The sequence below is a fragment of the Bos taurus genome, chromosome 4 (genome assembly GCF_002263795.3).
Source record: "Bos taurus isolate L1 Dominette 01449 registration number 42190680 breed Hereford chromosome 4, ARS-UCD2.0, whole genome shotgun sequence".
Taxonomy (NCBI): Eukaryota; Metazoa; Chordata; class Mammalia; order Artiodactyla; family Bovidae; genus Bos; species Bos taurus.
In genome coordinates, this window is record NC_037331.1 from 82,443,409 (window position 1) to 82,471,046 (window position 27,638).

A 27,638-nucleotide genomic window follows, 5' to 3' on the forward strand; every position below is an offset into this window, starting at 1 on the left:
CTGTCATGCCTGAGAGTTCTGTGAGAAGGAAGGCCCCTGAGAAATAAGGACCACTCTGTAGAGAGCGCCTTGCTTACCCTCTGTGTTCATTCAGCGACTCGGGTCCTCTCCGTATTGCAAAGACGCCTTCGCCACCTGAGGAGGCTTCACCCATCCCGAGCCCGACCGCAAGTCCCAATCACACGTTGGCACCTGCATCTCCTGCACCAGTCCGACCTCGGTCACCCTCACAGGTAGGAAGACATCACATGTATGAGGTGGACCGGAAGAACCCAGGCTGAGCTGACCCCACCTGGGATAAGCCCATGGGGCGCAGTCATTGACAAGAGTTTTCAGTGTGAGCCTTGGCCATTGGGATCATCACTAAGGAATAAACTTCCCTTGTTTTTACTCAGATTTTTATGTTTCCTCACATACCCTCTGCTTCAGTGGGTTGAGACATCTCTTTCCATGATCTCAACTTCCTGAGGCTCGCATGATCTCGTCTTCTCAGCATCTTGCACTTTTAAGGCTCTGTTGAATCCTGCCTTCTCCACGTGGCCTCCCTCCTGTTAGTCTTTAGGTAACACCTGGAGCAAGAACGGCCATGATGTTTATGTCAGTTCACTTTTTTTTTTTTTTGTATCACCCGTGGCATATTGTGCATGCACTCAGCAAGTGATGGAACAAGTGATTGAAAGAAACAGAAAGGGCCAAGCAAAGGCAAATGTAGAGAAAAACAGCCACCCTCATTATCCCTCCTTTTGGAGAAAATGAAATTCCTATGGGGAAACTTAAACTGTCTAATCCAGCTCAAGCTTTCTTGTGTATGGTTGAAACTAAAGATCGTTGCGAAAAGATGTGAATAATGGATAGAGCTCTAAAGTGCGTATTTGTTGTTTATTCGCAAAGTCATGTCTGATTCTTGTGCGACCCCATGGACTGTAGCCAGCCAGCCTCCACTGTCCGTGGGATTTCCCAGACGAGAATACTAGAATGGGTTGCCATTCCCTTCTCTGGGGGATCTTCCCGACCCAGGGATCAAACCTGAGTCTCCTGCACTGGAGACTGAATCTTTACTTGACTTTATTGGCAGGCAGATTCTTTACTGCTGAGCTGCCTTTCCAAAATACTGGAGTGCAGAGTGAGGTGTATGCTGCCCACAGTGGTCTCACTGACTAGTGAAATCTTGCTAGATTTTAGTTCTAGAATTCTAATGTGCTGCTGAAGTGAGAAATCATTTGCTGTTGACTTTGGAGAACGTATGGCATTAGTTTGGGCTTCCTAGGTGGTACTAGTGGTTAAGAACCTGCCTGCCAATATAGGAGATGTAAGAGACGTGGGTTAAATCCCTCGGTTGGGAAGATCCCCTGGAGGAGGGCATGGCAACCCACTTCAGTATTCTTGCCTGAAGAATCCCCATAGACAGAGGAGGCTGGCTGGCTACAGTCCATAGGGTCACACAGTCGAACACGACTGGAGCGACTTAACCCGCACGCACGCACGCATGGCCTTATTTTAACTTGAGAGGCACAGGTACGTGGCCCCGCAGTGCTGTGATATAGCACTTGTGTTAAGATGGATGGAGTCTTGTGGCCTGAATTTTCCTCATTGGACCATTACTTGTCACACCATAGCTACAAGCAGGCATTCTTTGCCTGAATCAGGTGGGCTGATTTCTCAGTGCAGACCAGAATTTGAATCAGGGATCAATCTCATCCCCTGGCTCTGTTCCCAAGACATTTCTGCATGTCTCCCATGCCATCTTCCACTGAATTAAACCCTGTTTGTTTGTGTGTGATGTTTCTTAGACAAGGAAAGGGCCTCCTGTCCCACCTCTTCCTAAAGTCACCCCAACGAAGGAGCTACAGCAGGAGAACATCATCAGTTTCTTCGAGGACAACTTTGTTCCTGAAATCAGTGTGACCACACCTTCCCAGGTGAGCACCTGGAACAGAGCTGGGATGTCCATGGACGCTCCATGGCAGAGGGACTCTCAGAGCTCAGCTCTGGAGAAGGTGGCAGATGTGAGAGCCAATGGTGAAATTTAGTTGTTATTCAGGTTTGCTTTAATAACCTGATGTATCTGAAGGATTCTCAAGTGACAGATGTACAGTATTTGAAAAGACTCCTTCTTTCCATTATTAGGAGCTATGCATCATTACTATAGAAAGTTGGAAAATACTAAAAAGTGTAAAGTGAAGAATTTTAATAAGCTCTTAAATCATAGCGCTCTGACATAGCTACTGGTGCATTTAGGTTTGTGTGCTGTGTGTGTTTAGTTGCTCAGTCGTGTCTGACTCTGTGCAACTCCATGGATTGTAACCTTGCCAGGCTCCCCTGTCCATAGGATCCTCCAGGCAAGAATACTGGAGTGGGTTGCCATGCCCCACTCCAGGGGATCTTCTCAACCCAGGGATCGAACCCAGGTCTCCCTCATTGCAGGTGAATTCTTTACCATTTGAGCCACCAGAGGTTTATTTTATTTTAATTTTTTCTAAGTATATGTCAAATTTTGCAGCACAAAATTCAGATTGTATTGTTGCATATTCCTGACTTTTCTGTTTAATCTTATTGAGCATTTTTTTTCATGTCATAATATTGTCTTTTACAAAAAAATCAGTTTGACCAGAATATTTTATCAGATGAGTGTAACCAACCCCTGATGGTGGTCACACTTCCACTTTTTTGTTACTTTATCAGCACCTTGGTGATATCAATATATATTAATACAGAAGTGTTAAATGTTAGTTACTCAGTTGTGTCTGACTCTGCAATTCCATGGACTGTAGCCCACCAGGCTCCTCTGTCCATAGAATTCTCCAGGCAAGAATACTGGAGTGGGGTGCCGTTTCTTTCTCCAGGGGATCTTCCTGACCTAGGGATCAAACCCAGGTCTCCTGCATTGCAGGCAAATTCTTTACTCTCTGAGCCACCAGGGAATCCCTGGTGTATATTAATACATATTTGCATCTTTTATTATTTTTTCATATTGCTTCTTAGTAGAGAATAGGAAAATAAAATTCAAAGAGGTGAATATTAGGTCTTTTGACCTTTACTAGGTGTAAATGGATCCATTTACATGACTTGGCAAAGGAAACCACCTGTGTTCCCCCTAGTTTCAAAGACACCTGGGTGTGTGTACCCATTTATAGCTACCCTCGATGTTATACCTACACCTGTCCCAGCTTGGTTGTCCTTTGCCTCAAGGATAATCTTGACTTAGTTGTTCCTCATGTCATCAAAGCCATCTCTTTGTTAAGAGTGAATGTCCCCAGAGATCATGCCAATACCATTTCCTCCTGGTATTCTCACAGTCAGAAATAATTTTAACATTTTGCAAGGGGTGCAAACATAACATTGTAATTCCTGAGTACACAAATAACAGCTCTATTTCCAACATCCCAGTTACAATTGCATCCTATCAATAACAGAAATCATGTACTAAAAACAGGGGGTTCAGAAAATAAAAACTTAAAAGTAGTGCAGTGGTACGCCATAATGTCTCGTCTCTCTCTAGAGGGTGTTCATGGATCAGTGCAATGCCATTTGCTATTGTTTTCATTCTCCTGTTGTTTGTAGGAGATTTGAATTTGGTAAGCTATTAGGGCTTGAAATGTGATTTAGTAGCTCCTTTGAGGGGAGAAGGCAATGGCAGCCCACTCCAGTACTCTTGCCTGAAGAATCCCAGGGACGGGGGAGCCTTGTGGGCTGCCGTCTGTGGGGTCGCCCGGAGTCAGACACGACTGAAGTGACTTAGCAGCAGCAGCAGCAACTCCTTTGAGGAAAGGGAATTGCATGTTTATCAGTGCATGGACCAGTAATATCTGTGGATACACAGATGCCACCAGGGTAGTGGTTTTAGAGCCAAATAATCTTACCCAGCATCCACCGTGGCCCTGGCACCAAACTGGAGCAGTTTTCACGTCCAAGTTGTTCTGTGCCTTTGTACTTCTAACAGCTTGTTCTGTTTTTAGCTTCATTAGTTTTAAAGTGAGAGTGTTTTAGAGTGATAAGACCCTTACTGAAGTTGCTGTCACCTGGACCCCTCAAGAGCATCCTCTCAATTCCATCTCCAATAAAGAATATGGTCACCCAGAAGCCGTGTGTGCTTAGCTAAGGACATCTCCATGTAGCAGCCAAGGCCTCTGAAGTAGAGAAAATGTAACAAGAAGACTAGTTCTGAAGTAAAGATGGGGTTCAAAGATGTTCTTTCTTTGACAGTGTTTTTTTTATTTGCAGTTTGCTGGCTTACATAAGGGTCCTTCACAGTGGGGGGAAGAAAAAGAATCAAAGCACTTTAAAAAAATACAGATGCCAGAAGAGGTGCCTAAGTCCTTCTAAGAGGGTTAACTTTGGCTGGTGCTGTTGAGTGAGAGAGATTGATGAGCAAAATCAAGAGTTAGGGGAGAGGGTGAGGAGGCACTTGTCAAACCTGAAATGTCTCCAGCTGTGGCTGCTGCAGTGACAATCAGCTGATAGCGGCCCCATCCTTGCCCCAGCTTGGCTAGCCTGTGTTCAGGCTCCCGGGCTGTTGGAATGGAAAGGAAAGGCATCCCCCCGCTAGCACCTTTTCTAACTTACTGGCTGGGTCAAGTCCACCAGTGTGCCAGGGGACTGTGAAGGAAGTAACCCCCAGAGACATTATGGGGGTGCACTTCGGGGGATTTGTCTTGATATATATTGTTTTCTTTTAATCTGGGGAGGAGGCAGAAAAGGGTTTCTATCTTTTTTTTCTGGATCTAAGTGCCAACATGGCTATAGCAGGTGAACCCCAGTGTATTTGATGGGGTAAAATGATGGAAATGAGTCGAAGCATTTCCATTGACTCAGTGGCTGTGAGTCTTACGTCACCATGTTAAGAGCAAGGGTAAAGCAAGGATTTATATTTTAGTCTGCTTGCTCCCTTATTGAAGGATATAATCTAGCTTTATTTAATTTTATTTATTTTTTCTTTATAAAAGTATATTTGATTTACAGTGTTGTATTAATTTCTGGTGTATAGCAAAGTGATTCATGTGTGTGTGTGTGTGTTAGTCGCTTAGTTGTGTCCAACTGTATGTGATCCCAAGGACCTTAGCCTACCAGGCTCCTCCATCCATGGGATTTCCCAGGCAAGACTGCTCGAGTGGGTTACCATTTCCTTTATATACATATATTTAATATATATATATAGTATATATATTCCTTCATATATATACTATATATATTTATATATATGTTTTATTTTAATATTTTTAAATGTTTAATAAGTCATTTTAGATTTAACAAATAGGTTTGCGTCCTCAGTTTGCTATTTTTATCATTTGCTTAATGGGGAGGAAAAGCATTTGTATAAATCCCACCCAGAAGTTCAAGATGTAATGAATGAAACATCCCTTGTCTCTAATGGATGTATTTCGTACACCCTGCTTCATCAGAGTGATAATTCTCTCTTGAGTGTGTCCTGGGGTTGGAAACAGAAATCCATCAGGTCTACAGAGCCCTCTAATGGCCTAAACCTTAACTGTAGCATGTGGATTCTGGAAATATGTATATTTCCTAAAGTCTTCCCTGGAAATAGCCATATTTATGTACAGGGACTTGCCTGCTTGTCTAGACCACAAGGCTGATTTTGGTTTTTTGGTTCTGTGTTTACAGAAATGGACCTGCCACAGGACATACCCACCTCTCCCTATTTTTAACTCCTAGTGACTTAAGTTAAAAAAGACATCCTTTGTGTGTGTGTGTGTGAGTCTGCGCACACCTGCATTATTCTTTGAAAACAGCATTTTCCATCTAGTCCCCTGAGATCCCCTTGGTCATTGGAGGCTTGGAGGGCTGCATCTCCTTTTGCTTTTTCACAGTGAAAAAGCAAAAATGTTCAGGCTCTGAGAACTTCCGTGACAAAATCCCTATTTACTTTCTTTAAATCAGAGTTTCTCAAGTAATCTCTCATTCTCCCCCAACCAGATACTCTAAGGAAGTGGATATTTGGTAAACATTTTTAAAAGGAAGATTGAAAAGGTATTATGTCCCTTGAAACCAAATTGTGGCAAAAAAAAAAAATATGATTTTAACAGGAGATCAAGACCAAAATAACACAATCATGTATATACATATATATGTGTGTGTGTGTAAACATATATGTGTATATAAGCACACACACATGTGTGTGTGTGCTTCCCTGGTGGCTCAGTCATTAAAGAATCCACCTGCAATGCAGGAGACCCGGTTCTATCCCTGTGTTGGGAAGATCCCCTGGAGAAGGACATAGCAACCCACTCCAGTATTCTTGCTGGAGAATGGACAGAGGAGCCTGGCAGGCTACAGTTCATGTGGTCACAAAGAGTTGGACACGACTGAGCATCTAAGCACAGCACAGCACATATATATGTATATACATGATTGTGTTTTTTGGTCTTGATCGCCTGTTAAACTGTTAAAAATTTTTTAACTGCTTTTTATACAGGTGGTCAGGGGGCTCTCTATATAAACAGTCTGAGTCACATGACATGAGCATACCAGCAGCATCCTGGTAGCCAGTCTCATGGGATCCCCTGAGTGAAATGACATGCTGGCCAGCAGGAACAGTCTGCTCACCAGCCACCTTCTTGGAAGCAGGACTGGCCACCAAGTTTCAAGACAATCTGGTGGTTTATGAGTCCCAGATTCCTGGGGCATTTGGTGGACCCTCCCTGTGGAGTTAGGGTGGGACAGTGCTCCAAAGAGGAAAGACGGGGGCCATGCCCATGCAGATCCTAGCCCAGGGGTTTCTGCTCTGACGGCACTGCTGGTCCCCACCACCAGTGTGTGCATGTGTACTCAGTCACTTCAGTTGTGTCCATCTCTTTGTGACCCTATGGACTGTAGCCCAGCAGGGTCCTCTGTCCACGGGATTCCACAGGCAAGAATACTAGAATGGGTTACCATGCCCTCCTCCAGGAGATCTTCCCGACCCAAGGATAGAATCCGAGTCTCCTGCATCTCCTGCACTGCAGGTGTATTCTTTACTACTGAGCCACGGGGGAAGCCCCACCCCCCACATACACAACCAGAGAACGACCTAAAAAATTTCAAGGAAGGTGCTCAGAAGTGCAGGGACCCCTTGAGAGGCAGGGCTAGGGGAGCAGGGTTCCTTCTTGCTTATTTTCCTGTCAATTGGCAGTGAGGAAGAAAAGATGGCTTGTTTGAGGATTTTTTTCACAGCAGATACCCCAACTATTTGGCCTAAATCTATTCTCAGCGTATTTTCTCTCTTTGATATAGCTTTCCCATTTACAAATCCAGAAGGATTATCTTCTGAACATTCTAGCTTATTCCTCCAAGCCCTCCTGTCACCCTGCTGTGCTAAAAAGCAAGACATCAGCACAGGCTTTAAGTTGTGTGACTGTTGGGATCAAGTCAGTGCTATGTATTTATTTATTTACGTAAGGCTGCATCTTACATTTTAAGTTCATGAAATCTTCCTATCTTGCCTAGTAAATCAAATCAAAATAAAATTTTCAGCTTGCAAAATACATTCACAAGATGGCTCTTTTTCACCTGTCTGATGGGGCCAGCCTGAAATTATTTACATGTGTGCCACTCACTTCCTGGGTATCTGTAACCTGCTTTTAAATACCACGCTGGCTATTCAGTTCAATATAGCAAATTTCTGGACCAGCTGCTTCTTCTTTCAGTGGCTATTTATTTCAAAGTAAACACATTAACATTCTTTGAGGACAAGGAATGAATAAGATGAAAATTGGAGGAAAAAATCGGTGCCTTTCAACACCAGAGTCAGTCAGTATGGGTTGAAGTTTATTTCTTTACATATGGCGGTACAGTAGTTGAAGAATCTAGCTTTATTCTACTTAATTGCCTTTGTACCTTTGTGGAAAATGAGTTGTCCATCTGTGTATGGTTCTGTCTCTGGGCTCTGTGGTTTTCCTTTGATCCTTTTACCTACCTTTGTGCTAGGACCGCACTATCTTGATGACTGCCTCTTTATACTGTCTTGAAACCAGAGAGGGTTAGTCCTTCAACTTTGTTATTCTTTTTCAGAATTGTTGTGGCTATTCTAGGTTCTTTGAGTTTCCATATGAATTTTAGAGTCACTTTGTAAGTTTCTACAAACTTCCAGGACAATGGATTTGATTTCTAGGGCAGTTGTAATAAAGCACCACAAATTGGGTGGCTTAAAACAACAGGCATTTATTCTCTTGCAGTTCTGAGGCTGGAAGTCCAAGATCAGAGTGTCAGCAGAGCCATATTCCCTCTGAAGGCACTAGGGGAGGGTTCTTAAATGCCTGTCAATTTCTGGTGGTTGCTGGAAATCCTTGGTGTTCCTTGGTGTGTAGACCCAGCATCCCACTCTCTGCCTGTCATCACACTGCATTTTCCCTGTGTCTCTGTGCTCTGTGTCTTCACATGGCGTTGTCCTTGTGTCTGTGTATCCAAAATTTCCTCCTCTTATACGGACGCCAGTCATTGAATTAAGGCCCATCCTAATCCAGTGTGACCTTATATTAATGTCATCACATCTGCAAAGACCCTGTTGCCAAATAAGGTCGCATTCAGAGGTTCCTGATGGATGTGAATTTTACAGGGGACTAAGAGGGCATGATATTCAACCCAGTACAAATGATTGGTTATTGCATTGATTCTATAGATCAATTTGGGGAGCACTAAAGTCTTAATATTCGTTGGAAGGACTGATGCTGAAGCTCCAATACTTTGGCCATTACAAAAGACCCTGATGCTGGGAAAGATTGAGGGCAGGAAGAAAAGGGGGTGACAGAGGATGAGATGGTTGGATAGCTTCACAAACTCAATGGACATGAATTTGAGCAAGCTCCAGGGGATCATGAAGGACAGGGGAACCTACCGTGCTATAGTTCATGGGTTTGCAGAGAGCTGGACATGACTTAGGGAGTGACCAACAACAATGACATCTTAATAATATTGAATTGTCTGGCCTATAAATACAGTATATGTATGTATGTATCTATCTATCTATATATATATATATATATATATAACTTTTTATGAAGATCTCTATTTTTGCCATGATTTGTTATGTTTAGTGTACAGGCATTTCACATCATTTGTTGTGTTTATCCCTAAGTATTTCATGCTTTTAGTGCTACTATAAATAGTATTTTAAAATGTTCAGTTTCTGGGTGTTTATACTATTAAATATAAATATAACTGATTTTTATGTGTTGACGCTAACATGCAAAGTGTTGCTTGCAATCTTGTTAAACTCAGTATTAGAGCTTTAGCCTTTTTGTAGAGTTCATTGGATTTTCTATATACGTGATCATATCTTATGTGAATAAAGATAGTATTAGTTCTTCCTTCATAATCTGCATGCTTTTTAATGTGAATTAGGTAAAATTGGGTCATAGTGTTGCCTATATCTTCTATAACCTTATTTAATTTCTGTTTGTTCTACTATCGAAATTTCCTCTGCAAAATTAAGCATATTTCTATTTCATTTTGTTGTTTTCTTGGGTCTGGTTTCTTAAATTTTGAAACTGTAATTGAATGCACAAATGTTTAGGAATTGGCTTCTTTTTATTTCAGGAAATGACCTTCTTTATCCCTGCTTATACTCTTTGATTTGAAATCTACTTTGTTTGTTGTTAAATGTAACTATTCCAGGTTTCTTTTTGTTAGGTTAGTGTGTTTGTCTTTTTCTCTCCTTTTACTTTTAATCTATTTGTGTGTACATATTTGAAGTTAGTTTCCTGTAGACAGTGTCTAGTTGTCTTGATTTTTTAAATTCAGTCTGACAGTCTCTGTCTTTCATTATATTATTTAGAGCATTTTCATTCAAGGTGATTGTTTATATGGTGAAGTAAAATCTAGCACCTTGATCATTTTTTGTCCTGTTTTAGTCCTTCATCTTCATTTATCTGCCTTATTTTGAATTAATTTATCATTTTTATTATTCTTTTTTTTTATTAGCTATACTTAACTATTTTGTTATTTTAATGGTTGCTTTAGGACATAAATAACTTGTGACAGTCTACCCTCAAACAGTAGTATTCTGTTTAGGGTATGGTATACAAACCTTACAATAGTATATTTATATTTCTTTCTTTCTGATTTTTGTGCTATTTTGTCATCGAGTTTACTTTTTAATGTGAAGTAATTTCATATTACTTTGTTATCTTTGTTTAAGCAATCAATTACTTTTTAAGAAGATTTAAATAATAGCCAAAGTCATATATACTTGCCCACGTATTCCTATTCCTGATCCTCTTCATTTCTTTAAGTGGATCTGTATTTCTATCTGGTATCATTTCTTCTGCCTAAAAAATGTTCTTTCACACAAATTCTAATGCAGATCTGATGGTGATAAATTCTTTCTGCTTTTGCATGCCTGAAAAAACTCTCCATCTCATTTTTGTGTTTGTTTTTTTTTAATTTTATTTTATTTTTAAACTTTACATAATTGTATTAGTTTTGCCAAATATCAAAATGAATCCACCACAGGTATAAAAATATTTTCAAGAGGCACAAAATTCTAGCTTCTTCCTCTTAGTACTTCAAAGATATTGATTCACTATCTTTTTGCTTTCAGTATTTCTGATGATAAATCTACTATTACTTTTATGTCATTCCTTGTGTAACATGTCTTTTTTTCTGGCCACTTTTAAGAATTTCTCTTTAACTCTAGTGTTGAGAGATTAGTTATGATGGGCTCAGATCTACTCCATGTGTCTCTCATCCTCTTTGGCCGGTGGCTGGACAAAGCTTGTACTTTTCATGAATGGCGGGAATCCGAGAAAAGGAAGTCAACCATTCAAGTGCATTTCAATCCTTTGCTTGCATTATGTTCACTAACATCCCTTGGCCAAAGCATGACACACGGTCACCCCCAAGTCACAGGATAAGGAAGTAAACTCCATCTATCATGAGGTCAAGGCAAAGCTCGGCATAAGGATTATGCTCAAATTGTACACCTATACTGGAAGAAGTCCAGTACCTTAATTGTAAACTTCAGCTGTCCCCAGCAAAAGCTGCTTCATGAAGTATAGCACAGAAGATTATTATCATTGATAGTGTTTCCCTTGGGTATCTTCCCTCACTGTGCTCTCCACACCTAGTCTCCTTTCTTAGATGCACATTCCAGGTCACCTCTTTCAGACTTTCAGTGGTAGAACAGTAGTTGACATCAAGCTCCCAGAAAGCTTTAAGAATGTTGGGACCTCATCAGATCGACTCCAGTGGTGATGCAGGTGTAAGAAATGAGAAAAGATTAATTCCCTTCTGTTATGTTAGGGGAAATTACATGTCACTGTTTTGACACATAGTGACAGCACTGTGAGTACTTCAGTGCTCTTTTATAAAGGGATACTGCATAAACAGGCAACCCTTTTTCCACTCTTTTTGTAGCTCTATTAAATTACGATTTCATATGAGTGCCTTAAGGGATAACTCTCAAGATGAAGGAAGCAAAACCAAATAGATATCAAGTCCAAAGTAGCCAGTTACACCTTTTGAAGGCAGCCAAACTGGTATAGTGGATATTTAATGACAGTAATTTTACACAGATCAACATTGTTACTAATAGCAGGCTTCCATTTCCATTTTGAATATTTTCAGAATACTATGTTTAGTGTATTTGCTGTATTTATTGTTCATGGTAATCTTTCTAGATATTATTCCTCTCACTTTGTGCATGAAGAAATGGAGGCTCAAATAAGCTGAATTAACTGCCCAGCAAATGTAGCAAGTGGCAAAATTGGGGTGCAAACCCAGATTTATTTCAAAGTCAAAGCATATCTCAGTTTAGTATAATGTTTTTTTTTTAAACCCTTGATCTCTAAATTCCCATTTAAGCTTCCTTAAGGGGATCTTCCTCAGGCACTGATGGACATATTTGTGTGGCTCAATTTTTATGGAGAACTTGCAGATATCAGGGGTCCCTAAGATGTGGAAACGGGTCTCTGCAGCAGCCTGGAATAGCATTGGCGTCAAAGGACGGTGGAAAACCTGGTACAGCCCGTTCTACTCATCCCTGAGTGGGAAAATGATGCCATCTGGTCCTTGATTTTTTTTAAGGATTAGCAGTGTCCATCGGAGAAGGCGATGGCACCCCACTCCAGTACTCTTGCCTGGAAAATCCCATGGATGGAGGAGCCTGGTAGGCTGCAGTCCATGGAGTCGCTAAGAGTCGGACATGACTGAGCGACTTCACTTTCATTTTTCACTTTCACGCATTGGAGAAGGAAATGACAACCCACTCCAGTGTTCTTGCCTGGAGAATCAATCCCATGGATGGGGGAGCCTGGTGGGCTGCCGTCTCTGGGGTCGCACAGAGTTGGACGACTGAAGTGACTTAGCAGCAGCAGCGGTGCCCATAAAATGTGCTTTGGGGGAAGATAGTAAAGTAATTCTTTAAAGACAACAAAGTACATTAACACGAGTTATTGCTCAGATGTATCAAGTTCATAGAGCAGTGCCTAGAGCATTCTAAGTGTAATGTGTGTTTGCAAAATCATAAAAATATAATTTGTACCAATATACAATTGATGAAAAAAAACTGCAAATTTTTAATAGGGGCTGAGGGAATCAATTGACAGTTTTGTTGTTATAATTATTAAAGAAAGAGGGATCTCAGAAGAACATTATCCGTGTTAATTTTAAAAGTATATATGTATACCTGTGGCGGATTCATTTCAATATTTGGCAAAACTAATACAATTATGTAAAGTTTAAAAAAAAAAAAGTATATATGAAGAATAACCGTGCTACTGAATAGATAACTCAAGACAATATGCAGGATGTATAAGCAGATTTCCTCCTACAGTGAGTATGGATATCCTAAAAAAAAAGTATTATCTGTAATGCCCTTAAGGTTTTCATACATTTCTAAATTTTTAAGTTTTATATCTATGATCAACATTAATTAAAATAACTCCTGTTTCTTAAATTTTTTCTCCATACATCTCTATTCTTATATAATACTATATCCATTGTTGTTATCTTTCAATTTCTAGGCAACAGATGGTCTATATTGAGGCTTATATCAAATAACAAACACATGTACCTCGAATCATGTGGAAACTGACCTCAGTTCTCCCACTGTGGTATAGTTTATGAGGGCTGACCATCCCTGTGTAGCCCAAGCCCGAGTTAGACCAACTTCAAGCCCATGCTATATCCTGATCTCACAATAAATGTGTATTAGTGGGTATAAGTAGTGAACATAGGTGCCTTCTATAATAAATGAACTAACATTAGTTCAGTATTATATATTTTTTGCTATTATTATAACTTTCATTCTCTACTTGGCTTGCTTTCTTTCTAATCTAAGGATGTTATTGGTGTAGGAGCTCATTTTTCAGTGGATACTGGGGCGTATGTTTTTCTCTCTTTCATTGCCTCATGAATGCAGTTGAGACAAACAATATTATGGATGAAGAATGGATCATATGATAACTGAATCCAGGGATGGGGGAGAGGCAGGTGGGATGAGGTCACTATAGATATTGACACCTTCCTTTTTTAAATTTTTTTTAAATTTTATTTTATTTTTAAACTTTACAATATTGTATTGGTTTTGCCAAATATCGAAATTAATCCACCATAGAGGATTCTAATAGATGGAGAAATATACCATGTTCATGGATTGGAAGAATCAATATAGTGAAAATTAGTATACTACCCAAAGCAATTTATAGATTCAATGCAATCCCTATCAAGCTACCAACAGTATTCTTCACAGAGCTAGAACAAATAATTTCACAATTTGTATGGAAATACAAAAAACCTCGAATAGCCAAAGCTATCTTGAGAAAGAAGAATGGAACTGGAGGAATCAACCTACCTGACTTCAGGCTCTACTACATAGCCACAGTCATCAAGACAGTATGGTACTGGCACAAAGACAGAAATATTGATCAATGGAACAAAATAGAAAGCCCAGAGATAAATCCACGCACATATGGACACCTTATCTTTGACAAAGGAGGCAAGAATATACAATGGATTAAAGACAATCTCTTTAACAAGTGGTGCTGGGAAAACTGGTCAACCACTTGTAAAAGAATGCAACTAGAGCACTTTCTGACACCATATACAAAAATAAATTCAAAATGGATTAAAGATCTAAACGTAAGACCAGAAACTATAAAACTCCTAGAGGAGAACATAGGCAAAACATTCTCCGACATACATCACAGCAGGATCCTTTATGACCCACCTCCCAGAATATTGGAAATAAAAGACACCTTCCTTTTTAAATCATAGCTTCCCAGGGGGCATCACAGCAGTGAAATGATGTGATTACATCATTTCCAAGTCTTAGATCATTTTATCTACTTGGTTCTCTGTAAATTTTGACTTGAGTTTTATGAGCTGGCAGAGAAGGAGATTCCTTGGATCTTGCTGGCTTTAGGATACATTTCTCAAAAATTCTATTTGTTGCCTGAACTTGGAACTAAACAAAGAGTAAGGATTGGAGCCTGGGCAGTGTACCTGAGCAACATGGCCAGAGTTGGCTGTTTCCCCCTCTAATCATATAAAACTCTGGGAGCCCATGGATGAGCCAACTAAATGGTAAATTATCAAAGCATGCTTTGGGAATATAAAATAAATTCGAGGATTATGCATGGATTAGGTCATGAAATCTGATCAGATTCAAGCTCATACAGACTTTATTTTATTTCAACAGAATGAAATCCCTGAGGTGAAGAAAGAAGAGACCTTGCTGGATCTGGACTTTGATCCTTTCAAGCCTGATGTGACCCCTGCAGGTTCTGCTGGAGTGACCCACTCACCCATGTCACAGGTATCAAGTGGATTTTTTGATGGTTGGGGCTGATAATTTATAACCTTTAGTAAAGCTCAGTAAGGCATTTCCCTGATCCCTTTCCCTTTCACATGACTATTTCTTTTCAACTGACAAACATATCCTAATGGGAAGGAAGGATAGAAAGAGGACTTGATCGATGTCAATTATTCTCAACCTCCCCTACTGTTAGCTTTCTCTACCCACAGAGTTGGGATAACACACATTCCAGTTTGCAGGAATCATCCATCTCAGAGTTACCCATAGTTCCACATTTGTACTCTGAAGTGTCCAGGCTTGGATGATACATTCTATGACTTCCCTAAGTAAGACTCTTCCTCTTGGCTTGGGGTTTAATCTTCTTACTGTTTTCTCTACTGTTTTTCCTCATACTTTGTAAATTAAGTCATTTGGCCATCACCGTGAGATTTTGTCCAAACAGGAATCTTCTTCAGTCTTGATAGTTCTGAACTTGATGCTGATACTCATGATGCCTATGTGGTCTTTGTTTTTAATTTACTTATTTTAATTGGAGTATAATTGCTTTACAAAGTTATGTTAGTTTCTGCTGTACAACAATGTGAATCACTATACATATACACAAATCCCCTTCCTCTTTAGCCTCCCCTCCATGCCCACCCCACATCCCACCAGTCTAGGCCATCACAGAGCACCAATCTGAGCTCCCTGTGCTATACAGCAGCTTCCCACTAGCTGTCTGTTTTACCTATGGCAGTGTATACATGTCAATGCTGCGCTCAATTGGTCCCACTCTCTGATGTTTACATGATCTTGATGATAACTTGATGCAGAGTTAGCCTTGCTTATCCATGCTTACCCGTGTCCACAACTTCCTCACTCTCAACATTCTTCCCATTTCAGCAGTTATTATGATCATAATGTCTGTCAGAGGGATACTGGTAAAGTAAAAGTAAAGTGAGGTCACTCAGTCATGCCTGACTCTTTGTGACCCCGTGGATTGTAGCCTACCAGGCTCTTCCGTCCATGGGATTTTCCAGGCAAGAATACTGGAGCAGTTTGCTATTTCTTTCTCCAGGGGATCTTCCCAACTCAGGGATTGAACCCAGGTCTCCCACATTGTAGGCAGACGCTTTACTGTCTGAGCCATCAGGGAAGTTCCAGAGGGATACTGGTAGTGGGTGCTGAAATGACCTGTGGGTAATTTCTCTGGAATATAGTTACTTTACAGTCATCTATGCTTAATGGAAGGAAGTTAACTCAAAATATTTGCTACCCAGAAATTGTTTATGTCAGTATTTTTGATGTGGTTGGGGCCTCACATTTGAGTCTGGGAAAATCAAGGATGCTAGAATATAACTTCAGATTAATTAATCAAAGTGTAGTGCAAAACTCAACTTAGATATTGAGACTCAACTCAACTTCTTGGTCTTGAGGCCTACTTGATACCTGATGGTAAATCACTGGGACACAGACAGCTAACTGTGACCTCCAGTAAATAAAGCGTCTCTCTAATCCACACTTTGTTCAGAATGTGATCGGATTTATGCAAGCCTCCATGTTGTGATATTGAAGCAATAAAAATCTGAGATGTCAGTAAAGCAGGCGATTGAGTAGATTAGATGCTGGTCTGAAAGGTATTCAGCAAAAAAAAAAAAAAATGGGTTTCTTAGATGAATGTTTTAGGAAGTTTTATAAAAATTCCCTTTTAGGATATTCATGACATGCCTTAGAATATTCAGTTCTGTTCAGTTGCTCAGTCGTGTCCGACTCTTTGTAACCCCATGGACTGCAGCACACCAGGCCTCCCTGTTCATCACCAACTCCCAGAGCTTGCTCAAATTCATGTCCATCGAGTCAGTGATGCCATCCAACCATCTCATCCTCTGTCGTCCCCTTCTCCTCCTGCCTTCAATCTTTCAGGGTCTTTTCCAGTGAGTCAGTTCTTCACATCAGTTGGCCAAAGTATTGGAGTTTCAGCTATAGCATCAGTCCTTCCAGTGAATTTTCAGGACTGATTTCCTTTAGGAGTGACTGGTTTCATCTCCTTGCAGACCAAGGGACTCTCAAGAGTCTTCTCCAACACCACAGTTCAAAAGCATCAATTCTTCGGTACTCAGCTTTCTTTATAGTCCAACTCTCACATCCATGCATGACTACTGGAAAAACCATAGCTTTGACTAGATGGACCTTTGTCGGCAAAGTAATGTCTCTGCTTTTTAATATGCTGTCTAGGTTGGTCATAGCTTTTCTTTCAAGAATATTAAAGGCTGGAAAAAGTCCTGCACTTGTAATTAGCCTCTAATTAAAATACATAAATTAAAAAAAAAACTGTTTAGATTTGTTTAAATTAGTTTCTCAAATTTGTTTGACCTCAGAAATGTGTTCCAATGAAACGTTCTTAGCATTCATGGGAGTGGTCCCTAAAACTCACTTTGGGAAATGCTAATGTGGTCACTGTTAGCAAGTTTGAGGGTTCTATCTTGTTGATCAAGCAAGGTAGAACGTGAATGTACGTATCATTCAGAATATCTCCTTGGCAGAGCTTTCTCATTGGATAGACAGCCAGCAGAATTCAAGGGACTTCTGCCTTCTCCAACATTCACTATGTTAGTGGCAGGAGGAAAGTTTCCACAGTGGATGCTGTGATGATCAGGGGATGAGATGCCATACCATTTCAAGCTGCAAGTTTGACTCAAGAGAGGAATCTCTTTTCTATCAAGTCATGGTTAAATGAATTCATGAATCACAGAATTTAAGACTAAGAGATTTTTTTCAGAATTAAACAACAAAAAATGACCTGGGTTAAATATTCAGAGGTCTTAGTCTCTGGCAGAAATTCATTACTGCCATCAGGGCAAGCTGTATGTGCCCTTCTGCTCTTCCCTTGGGTCAGGTGATAAACAGCTCTGACTTCCCAGTGGCTGTAATTGAGTCACCTCACTGCAGCATTGAGCTGTGATCCAACTCTGGTCACATAGCTCATCCTTGGTGAAGAAGAAAAGTCTTAGGCTGGGATGACAAAAATCACAGAGCTGTTAGATTCTGCTACCTTCTGTCTCCTTGACTCAACGTGATCTCCCTTCCCCATCGCCTGATCCTGTGTTTTAAATTGCTGTTCTTTCTGCTCACAGAGCACCTCACCCTGTGATCTTTGCAGTGTCCACATGAGTTAACATGTCCTTTCATGATCGTAAGGAGTGATAAACATGACGTTTCACATTGCTGCCTTCCTTCAGAGAAAATGCCTGTGCTTTCTGCATTATGCAGAGATGAGTAGGAGCTTTTAGGAGCTGTGACTCTTAAAGGGCTGTGAAGCAAGAAAACATAAACCATCTAGAAAACCAGAAAATGCATGTAGGGTGCAGAAGGACTCTGTGTACCAGTAACTGGCTTTCAGTTGTCTTGTCATTCTACAAGTGAGTGCTAATCCAGAGACTGACCAGGCTGCCTAGAGCTGCAGGAGAGGGGGACATTAGAGGAGGCCCAGACCAGCTTGAGGGGGGGTTTCAGTTGGAACCACAGGGCCTGTCTTCTGTAGTACAGAATCCAAACCAGACACCTGTAATCCCATCTGGAAACTGTCATATTTTTCAGATGAAAGTGTCAGGCTCTCTAATTTTCTGTGCACATTTAGAGATTCAAAACAAGAAAACAAACATGGATGTAGTCTAGTCACAAAGGCATGAACAGAAAACGATGTGGCTTTAGCAGTAATTCTCAGTCACAAAGGAACTAAGAAAGAGAGGTCTCCTCCACTGTCTACACACAGCGGAAGTCCTTTGAACCATCTGGATTTATTCCCCAGGATCAATAAGTTTCATAATTAAAATGCCAGGAATAAGTGTAATTCAGCCACATGTCTTAGGGGGCACTCTGCTAATTTGCAGGATGGCCAATTAATTGAGCTGTGTGTTGTCTGATTCAACATATTGAAGAATTGCTTTTCTGGAGGTAATTTACCATCAAACAGGTCATCTTCTTTAATTTGATAGGGGGGTGGGGTAGAATAAATAGCATTTTGAAGTGACTAGGATCTGCATTTCCTCAAAGATGTGATAAACTCTAATATCTGGACGCCTTGTTTACTTCACTTTAATTGTGTGTGTATGTGTGTGTGTGTATTAATGTAAGTCCATTCATCATGCTTTGGATATAGATTTCACTCACAGAGTGAAAAACAGATTGAAACATGTGGATATTTTCAATAATCTAAGTTAAATATAAGAATGTAAAATTTAAAATTTGGTTCTGTTACACTTGCACATTTCAACTCCCAATACCACATATGACTAGTGGACAGCATGGATACGGAACATTTTGTTACCAAAGAAAACGATATTGGGCAGTGCTGTACTAAATGTTTCTAAAATGTTTATGATTCTGTTTCAAGAACTTATATCACCTCTGTATTTTTTACATGCTTGAGGTTTATCTGCTGATGGTTTATTTTTTGTTTGTTTGTTTGTTTGCTTTCAGACATTGCCCTGGGACCTATGGACGGTAAGAGAACTCTTATTTTAATGTATCTGGATGGCTAGATATTGGGAACCTTGTTATATTTTATCTATTATGGAAAGAAGACCCAGACATTTTTGATGACAATCATCAGCTCCCTGATGATTTCTAAGCATTTATCTGCACCCAGAAACAGTGGTGAGGAAAAGAGTAAATACCAGATTCTTGGGTGAGCAAGAATTCAGTGTTGTGCCCCTTCATGCATCTTCTTTGATTATCGGTGGCCAGAGGAAATGTTGTAGTGAAGGGCATATATATTTGTTACTGCTTATAGAATACATGAAAAGTATGGATGAGAAAATGTAAATGACAAGCTATTCCATACAGGGAACCATTAAAACTTAAAAAAATTTTTTTTTTGCCACGAGGCATGTAAGATCCTAGTTCCCAAACCAGGGATTGAACCTGAATCCCTTGCAGTGGAAGCGAGGAGTCTTAACCACTGGACAAACAGGGGAGTCCCCAGGGAATGCTTTTTTTTCATTATTATTTTCACTGAAGCTTAGTCACAGAGGATTTGAGCTTTAGAGCCAGACATCCCTGGATGTGAGTCTACACTGCAGTTACTATAACAACATGACTTTCAGCAAGTTCTGAAACTCTTGAAGCCTCAGTTTTTTCTCATCTGTAAAATAAGGGTTATGACACCCACATCAGAGAGTTGTGTGAGGATTAAAGGAGATAATATTTGTAGAGTATTTAGCTCAGTATCTGTCATGTATTGATACAAAGTCTATATTACTGCTGATGTTATTTATTCGGCTAATCTGATGTGCAAGGGTGAACATTTCCAAAATTGAGAATTGAGACTAAAGCACAGTTTGGTGGTGGCAACATCTGTGAAATTAAGAAAATAACCGCACCCATACGAAGCCCCATTTCCCTTGGGTTTGGGCCCTTTTCTCCCCTGTCTTAGAAGAGCCCTGGGTCACGTGATCTTAAGAGCTCAACTTGAGTTTAATGTTTTCTTCTCTTTTAATGAGACAGCAACAGGAAAGTTGGGTAGATCTAACTATACATGAGCCTGGTCTTCTGAAGTGACATTGCTCCTTTCTTCCCTTAAAACAGAAAGATGACTATTCCCTTCCCTCCCTCAGGAGATTGAAGCATCATGGAAGGCTCTCAAGAAAAGAGCTAAAAAATTTCTGCATGAAAACATCTTTTATAGGGAGGTGGTTTTACTTGGATATTCACAAAAAGGGCTGACATTCAGAACATTGGGATTCTATAACCATAAAATGTTTTTGTTGATTTTAGAAAGTGACAGGGGTTAGCTTCATGTTTCAATTGTGTAGTCTTCACAATAGTGAAACAAAACTCATTTCTATTGCAAAACAAATTGCAAAACTTAATCTTAAACCAGTAAAAGTCAAAGTCTTCAATGGTATGTTGATTTTGGTCAGTGTGAGATTTTAATGTGCTAGGAAATTTTCTTTTCTTGTCTTATGATCATGCATATGCTTATTTATTATTATTATTTTTTTACTCATATAGACAAGCACTGATTTGGTACAGCCGGTAGGTAAATATCCAGAAAATTCTGGATTTTTTTTCATATTTAATATACATTGTATACAGAGTGTATTATCTTAGAATGAACTTTCATTTCTCATGGCATTGCTAGTCACAGATGTAATATTATACAATTTAATTTACATACTCTGTAGCTTTATTTAACTGGTGCTACTCTATTGAAGACTTTTGTGTTTCTCATCAAATCTTACCATATATTTCATCTTATGTTTTTTTTTTTTTTCTTTGCTCTTCTGCATACTCTAAAGACTGATTCTTCAAAAAGTCTTTCCCTGTGTAACCTGATTATGGAGGAAACTCCAGACAGTGGGTTGACCGAAGAAATTCAAAGATCTCAGATTGATTTAGGTGCAATTATCTGGGGCCCCGATGGTAGTACAGACAGTGTCAGCCAGAAAATGACCCAAGATGGGTCACAGGAAGACTCTGCATGTCTCTCTGAAGCAGAACAGGACCTGGAATTGTCCACCGGAATGTTTCCTTCTGCTGACTGGCACACTGTAGCTGGGCAGGGTGAAAATGTCCTGCGGCCAGCCCCTCTATGTGGAGATGAACAACTGCCCCCAAACCCCATGCCTGGGGCTGCTTGTATGGAGATGGAGCATCCTTATGATTTACCTGACTCAGAGATACCAGCCATGGAAACTAGTGGCCTGGTCAAAGAAAGTCAAGAAAATATTAAAAAGTCAGAAGAAGAGGAAGAAAACCAGAAGACTGAAGATTCTATCTGGGCAGGTGTGGAGACATATGAAAAGGTAGAGGCTGGAACTATTGGTGTCAAGGACCTAGAAGGGACAGAGGAATTTGAAGAGAGAACATGTGAAAGTACAGGAAATGGAGTAGTAGATCTTTTTAAGACACTAGGAAAGCAAGACCAGGAGACCTTAAAAATCAATGAAGAGGAAACTAGGAAATATCTAAGTGCTGAGTGTGAAGAAAGCATAAAGACTGATGAAAAGTATCTTGAGAAAACTGACATATTAGAAAAAGACATGAAAAATGTAGATCAAGCAGATGAGTTTAGTGACAGAGCCCAAGGGCTAGATGAAGGGAATCAAGTAGTAATAAGTAATTGTGAAATTATAGAGAGTTCTGAAGCTAACGGTGCCAGTCATACAGATATTTTGATTCTGCCTCCCCAGGCTGACTCTGTGTCTAATACTGAAGATGCCAGCCCAGAGGGATGGTTCTTAGCTGAAAAAGACGAAGATAAAAAATTAATAGGCCCTCCTAGCCATAATATAATGTATCACTTAGCACAGGGGAGTACAGATGCTAAAGAGATTCAGTGTGGGGCTGTGTTACATGCGTTTGGAGCTGACAGGGATGGAAATCAGGCTATTGTTTTATCAGTAACACACAAAGCAGCAACTCAGTCTAGGACATATCTTAATTCTGCTCTGGGAACTGATGCAAACAGAAGAGACTGGTGTTTGTGTAAGACAGAGGATTCATTAATAGAGGGACCTGAAAGTACAGGGACTAGGAACTGTAGCCAAACCATTAACTTGCCAAGAATTGCAAAACCGGGACCTTGGGGAACAGATCCAGGTCAAATCCGACAGCCAAGCTTGGATTCAGCACGGGAATAATGTAGAAATAGTAGAATTCTCTGGTATACCAGATGGCCAAGCAAGTGGATTTGCCAGTTGTCTTGATTCTATTAACCACTGGTCTACCAGAGGCATAGAAGGCTTAGATAATTGCAGGGAATGCTTAGATACAGTTGGAAGCAAGAAAGGGCTGGAGGTGGATTTACTAGCAGATGTAGGTGGGAAACAAGTCATTGGTAGCTGCTGGGAAGAAAGCCAAGAGATAGCTATACCATTGGTTCTGGGAGCCTCCCAGAATGCTAGCACCGAGAGTTCTGCTAGTCCCCAAGACAATGACACCAACAACTCAGATTTATCTGAAGATGAAATTGCTAACCAGAGATATGGATTGTTGTACCAAGAAATAGAGGCTGATAAAGAAGAGGTACTTACCCCAGTATGTAGTATAGACTAGCCAAAGACTTCTGTAGGCTCTCTTTTTCCTAATGTTTCTCACCTACTTCATCATCCATCTATGTCTTCTCCAAGGTCTCCCTCATCTCCTTAACAGATTGTCATGTGCCTCTTGAAATCTGTGCAAACCAAACACAAATAGGTTGACAAAAAAAAAAAAAACAGACAAAAAAGACAACCAAAATGACAACAGAAAAAGCAGAATGATTGTGTTGGGAATTGATGAGAGTCTATTTTACCATCCCATTTATTGTGTTTATTCTTTCTACTTTCAGTTTTATTGTTCAAGCATTAAGATATATAGAAAAAACAGACTAATTTACTGTTCCCAAAGTGGTTACACCCCAATAAAAGCACATGAAATGTTTCTACCAAGGTCCATTGAAACTATAAAATCTCATAATAGCTGTTCATTAAAGTGATGTATTTAGAGAAAAGTACTGGATGTGCTTCTGGAGTCTATCAATGGCTAAAAAAAGAACTATTTAAACCCTCATGGCTCTTGTATGGAATCATGTTCTCATTATCAGGAAAGTAGGCTTTGGTTAGCCACATACCAGCAATAATTATAAAACTAATCTTTCCCTTTTTTGTCAACCTATTTAAAATAATACAGTATGGCCTTTTCCATTTCCTAAGCATTTGAATGCACAGCGACCTTTTGTATTATTTTAAAATTTGTGGTGGTCTTCAGTTTCCCAATTGTCTAATAGACATTTATCAATCCTACAGAAGTAATGAAAAAAATAACATACTCTGATTTCCATTTCTGTTTAGGCTTCTGGAGGTTCATTTAATGGATTCACCCAGGTAAGAAATTGACTTACTGGTAAAATTCATCAGTTGAGAACATTGCAAATTTTAAAAATATGGAACCTCTGGTCACTGGAATAGCATAATGTTAAAAAATAAAATAAAAAAAGAAAAAAAATAAGTATGTCAATATAAAATTTGACCCCACTTCTTGTGAACTTAGTAATGGAAATAGTAATAACAGTAAGGTTGCAGGGTTGTTGTGAAGGTTAAATGAGATGCCAGTGCAGAGACAGTCTAGAAGCCTGGCACATACTAAGTGCTCCATGACACTAACTGGCTATTGGTAATAAGGTATACTGTGGAATTCTGATGGTTCCTCCACTAGAAATTTGAAGTTGTCTTAATCTGAGAGATCTGCTAGGCTCAGCAGCCTCTTCTTGGAAAAGAAGAGATAGGATTGGTTGGATCTAATGAGATGGCTCTTTAGACAATATAAGTGATTTTTAGGAGCCTCCTTCTAAAGATTCATTTAAGAGTCATACTACACAGAACCTTATTTTTTCAGTGGTTCTTCAGAAAGGAGCCACTGGAAGATCACAAACCATTGACCAGGGTGGCTCTGGCCAATAAGCCAGCATTTTCCTTGGAAGTCTGTGATGGAGGGGCCACACAATGGACTTTTCCATTCACTGCATGTGTCCCAACAGATGGACAGTGTAACCCATATGAAAAGCAGACCACATGGCTATCAAGTCATGGAATAAGTTCTGAAAACTTCTTCAAGGGAGACTTCAAATATCTGCCTAGCTGTGATGAGTGTTTCGTCTCAGATCTTACACATGATCAGTTTTGAACATCAACCTTCAGAATTTCTCCATTTAAAAGTTTGACAACTTTACCACATGTGATCTATAAAAAGAGAAAACCCACTCACACACTTGCACCTGAATACAGATACACACAAACACACAAACACACAGAGAGATGGTAATGTATCTTTCCATAGAAGCGAACTCTTTCAAAAGATTGGGTTTTAAGAACTGTTCTTTATGTCTCATTTTTAAAGTCTGTATTTTTATCAGTTATAAACGCACATCATTTAAAGAGTTCAGTTCAGTCACTCAGTCATGCCCGACTCTTTGCGACCCCATGAACCGCAGCACGCAGGCCTCCCTGTCCATCACCAACTTCTGGAGTCCACCCAAACCCACGTCCATTGAGTCGGTGATGCCATCCAACCATCTCATCCTCTGTCGTCCCCTTCTGCTCCTGCCCACAATCTTTCCCAGCATCAGGGTCTTTTCAAATGAGTCAGCTTTTTGCATCAGGTGGCCAAAGTATTGGAGTTTCAGCCTCAACATCAGTCCTTCCAGTGAACACCCAGGACTGATCTCCTTTAGGAGGGACTAGTTGGATATCCTTACAGTCCAAGGGACGCTCAAGAGTCTTCTCCAACACCACAGTTCAAAAGCATCAATTCTTCGGCACTCAGCTTTCTTTATACTCAAACTCTCACATCCATACATGACCACTGGAAAAACCATAGCCTTGACTAGACGGACCTTTGTTGACAAAGTAATGTCTCTGCTTTTTAATATGCTGTCTAGGTTGGTCATAACTTTCCTTCCAGGAAGTACTTCAGTTCAGTTCAGTTGCTCAGTCGTGTCCGACTCTTTGCAACCCCATGGACTGCAGCACGCAGGCCTCCCTATTCATCACAAACTCCCGGAGTTCACTCAAACTCACATCCATCGAGTCAGTGATGCCATCCAGCCATCTCATCCTCTGTCGTCCACTTCTCCTCCTGCCTCCAATCCCTCCCAGCATCAGGGTCTTTTCCAATGAGTCAACTCTTCACATGAGGTGGCCAAAGTATTGGAGTTTCAGCTTCAGCATCAGTCCTTCCAATGAACACCCAGGACTGATCTTTAGGATGGACTGTTTGGATCTCCTTGCAGTCCAAGGGACTCTCAAGAGTCTTCTCCAACAACACAATTCAAAAGCATCAATTCTTTGGCACTCAGCTTTCTTCATAGTCCAACTCTCACATCCATACATGACCACTGGAAAAACCATAGCCTTGACTAGTTGGACCTTTGTTGGCAAAGTAATATCTCTGCTTTTCAATATACTATCTAGGTTGGTCATAACTTTCCTTCCAAGGAGTAAGCGTCTTTTAATTTCATGGCTGCAATCACCCTCTGCAGTGATTTTGGAGCCCCCCAAAATAAAGTCTGACACTGTTTCCATTGTTTCCCCATCTATTTCCCATGAAGTGATGGGACCAGATGCCATGATCTTAGTTTCCTGAATGTTGAGCTTTAAGCCAACTTTCTCACTCTCCTCTTTCACTTTCATCAAGAGGCCCTTTAGTTCTTCACTTTCTGCCATAAGGGTGGTGTCATCTGCATATCTGAGGTTATTGCTGTTTGTTCCAGCAATCTTGATTCCAGCTTGTGCTTCCTTCAGCCCAGCATTTCTCATGATGTACTCTGCATAGAAGTTAAATAAGCAGGGTGACAATATACAGCCTTGCTATACTCCTTTTCCTATTTGGAACCAGTCTGTTGTTTCATGTCCAGTTCTAACTGTTGCTTCCTGACCTGCATACAGGTTTCTCAAGAGGCAGATCAGGTAGTCTGGTATTCCAATCTCCTTCAGAATTTTCCACAGTTTATAGTGATCCACACAGTCAAAGACTTTGGCATAGTGAATAAAGCAGAACACAGTTTAAAAGGATTTTTTTAATTAAAAAAAAAAAAAAAACCTTTAAACTTTAGGCCGTTTTATACCCCCTCCATTTCCTGCTTCTCAGAGGAAAATACTTTCACACCTTGTAATAGATTCTCTGGTTTCACTGCTACATGTGTGATGACTTTCTTATAATGGTCCTTCTTGATTTCCAAAGCATTAGTTATGGACTCATCTCTCTAGAAGACTAAAGTGTCTTCAATCTGCTACCCTCGGAGTTCATATCTCTTTCTCTGCTTCCTGCCCTCCAGTGACATCATAGCCAGCCAGCCAGCCAGTCAGTGGTGGGATTATTATGATGCTGTAAATGCTCTTATTGGTCAAGTGATGAAGTTTACATTTCCTTTTAGGCTAACATTTTTTTCCTTGGAGGAAGTAATTGTAGCATCTTGTTTGTGAGCTTATTTGTTTGCGAGCTTCTTTATTTGTTTGTTTAGTTTTCTAGGTACTTATTTCTAATTCAACCACATATTCTGTGGTTATAGAAATCTCTCTTTTTATTTAAAACATTAACCATTCATTAAGTTTCATCCTCTTGAACATTGAAACTGTTCTTCGGGACTGCTCTAGTCAGACCTGGAAACGCTATGGATTATGACTTGCACAGCTATAATCACAGGGTCTCCCATCACGTCTGCTGTGGGGGTGGTCACCTCTCTTCTGTCCATCCACTCTTTTGGGGACACAAATCACCCTCATTTGGGGTTAAACCCCTTATTTGGATAGAGCACATCCTCCAGTAACTTCCTGAGAAAAGTGTGCACAAGACGCATGTATTTGTGACCTCCTGTATTGAAAGTATCTCTGTCCTCATGTACCTAATAGACTGTTTGGATATTATAAGTTATTCACTATATTCCCTTAGAATTTTGAAGCCGTTGTTCCACTCAATTCTATCTCCTAGTGTTGCCACGGAAAAACTGTCATTTCTTTTTCGTTTCCGTAGGGTACATCTTTTTTAACATTTAATAAATAATTTTATTGAAGTGTAGTTGATTATCAATGTTGTGTTAGTTTCAGGTGTACAGTGGAGTGATTCAGTTATGCAGGTATATAATCTTTTCCCTATTCCTTTCCATTATGGTTTAATCACAGAATAGTGAGTATAGTTCCCTGTGCTATATGTAGTAGGACCTTGTTGTTTATTTTGTATATAGTAGCATGTATCTGTTAATCCCAAACTCCTAATTTATCTGCCCCTGCAATGGCACCCCACTCCAGTACTCTTGCCTGGAGAATCCCATGGACGGAGGAGCATGGTAGGCTGCAGTCCGTGGGGTCGCTAAGAGTCGGACACGACTGAGTGACTTCACTTTGACTTTTCACTTTCATGCATTGAAGAGGGAAAT

At 40.1% G+C, this 27,638-nt stretch overlaps 1 protein-coding gene and 1 long non-coding RNA gene across 3 annotated transcripts in view; one reads left to right on the forward strand and one right to left on the reverse strand.

The window, feature by feature from the left end:
* AMPH (amphiphysin) overlaps window positions 1-27,638 on the forward strand; it is a 212,848-nt gene that overhangs the window by 147,594 nt on the left and 37,616 nt on the right. For both annotated transcript variants that reach the window (XM_059885736.1, NM_001098130.1), the window contains 6 exon segments: window positions 95-233; window positions 1,791-1,919; window positions 14,630-14,746; window positions 19,205-19,228; window positions 20,738-20,761; window positions 23,560-23,592. In XM_059885736.1, coding sequence (XP_059741719.1) covers window positions 95-233; window positions 1,791-1,919; window positions 14,630-14,746; window positions 19,205-19,228; window positions 20,738-20,761; window positions 23,560-23,592 — 466 coding nt within the window.
* LOC132345123 (uncharacterized) lies at window positions 227-26,524 on the reverse strand. The gene is made up of 3 exons (XR_009494257.1): window positions 26,372-26,524; window positions 22,762-22,901; window positions 227-569 (listed from the first exon to the last, which is right to left on the reverse strand). It is a non-coding gene; the product is annotated as an uncharacterized lncRNA (long non-coding RNA).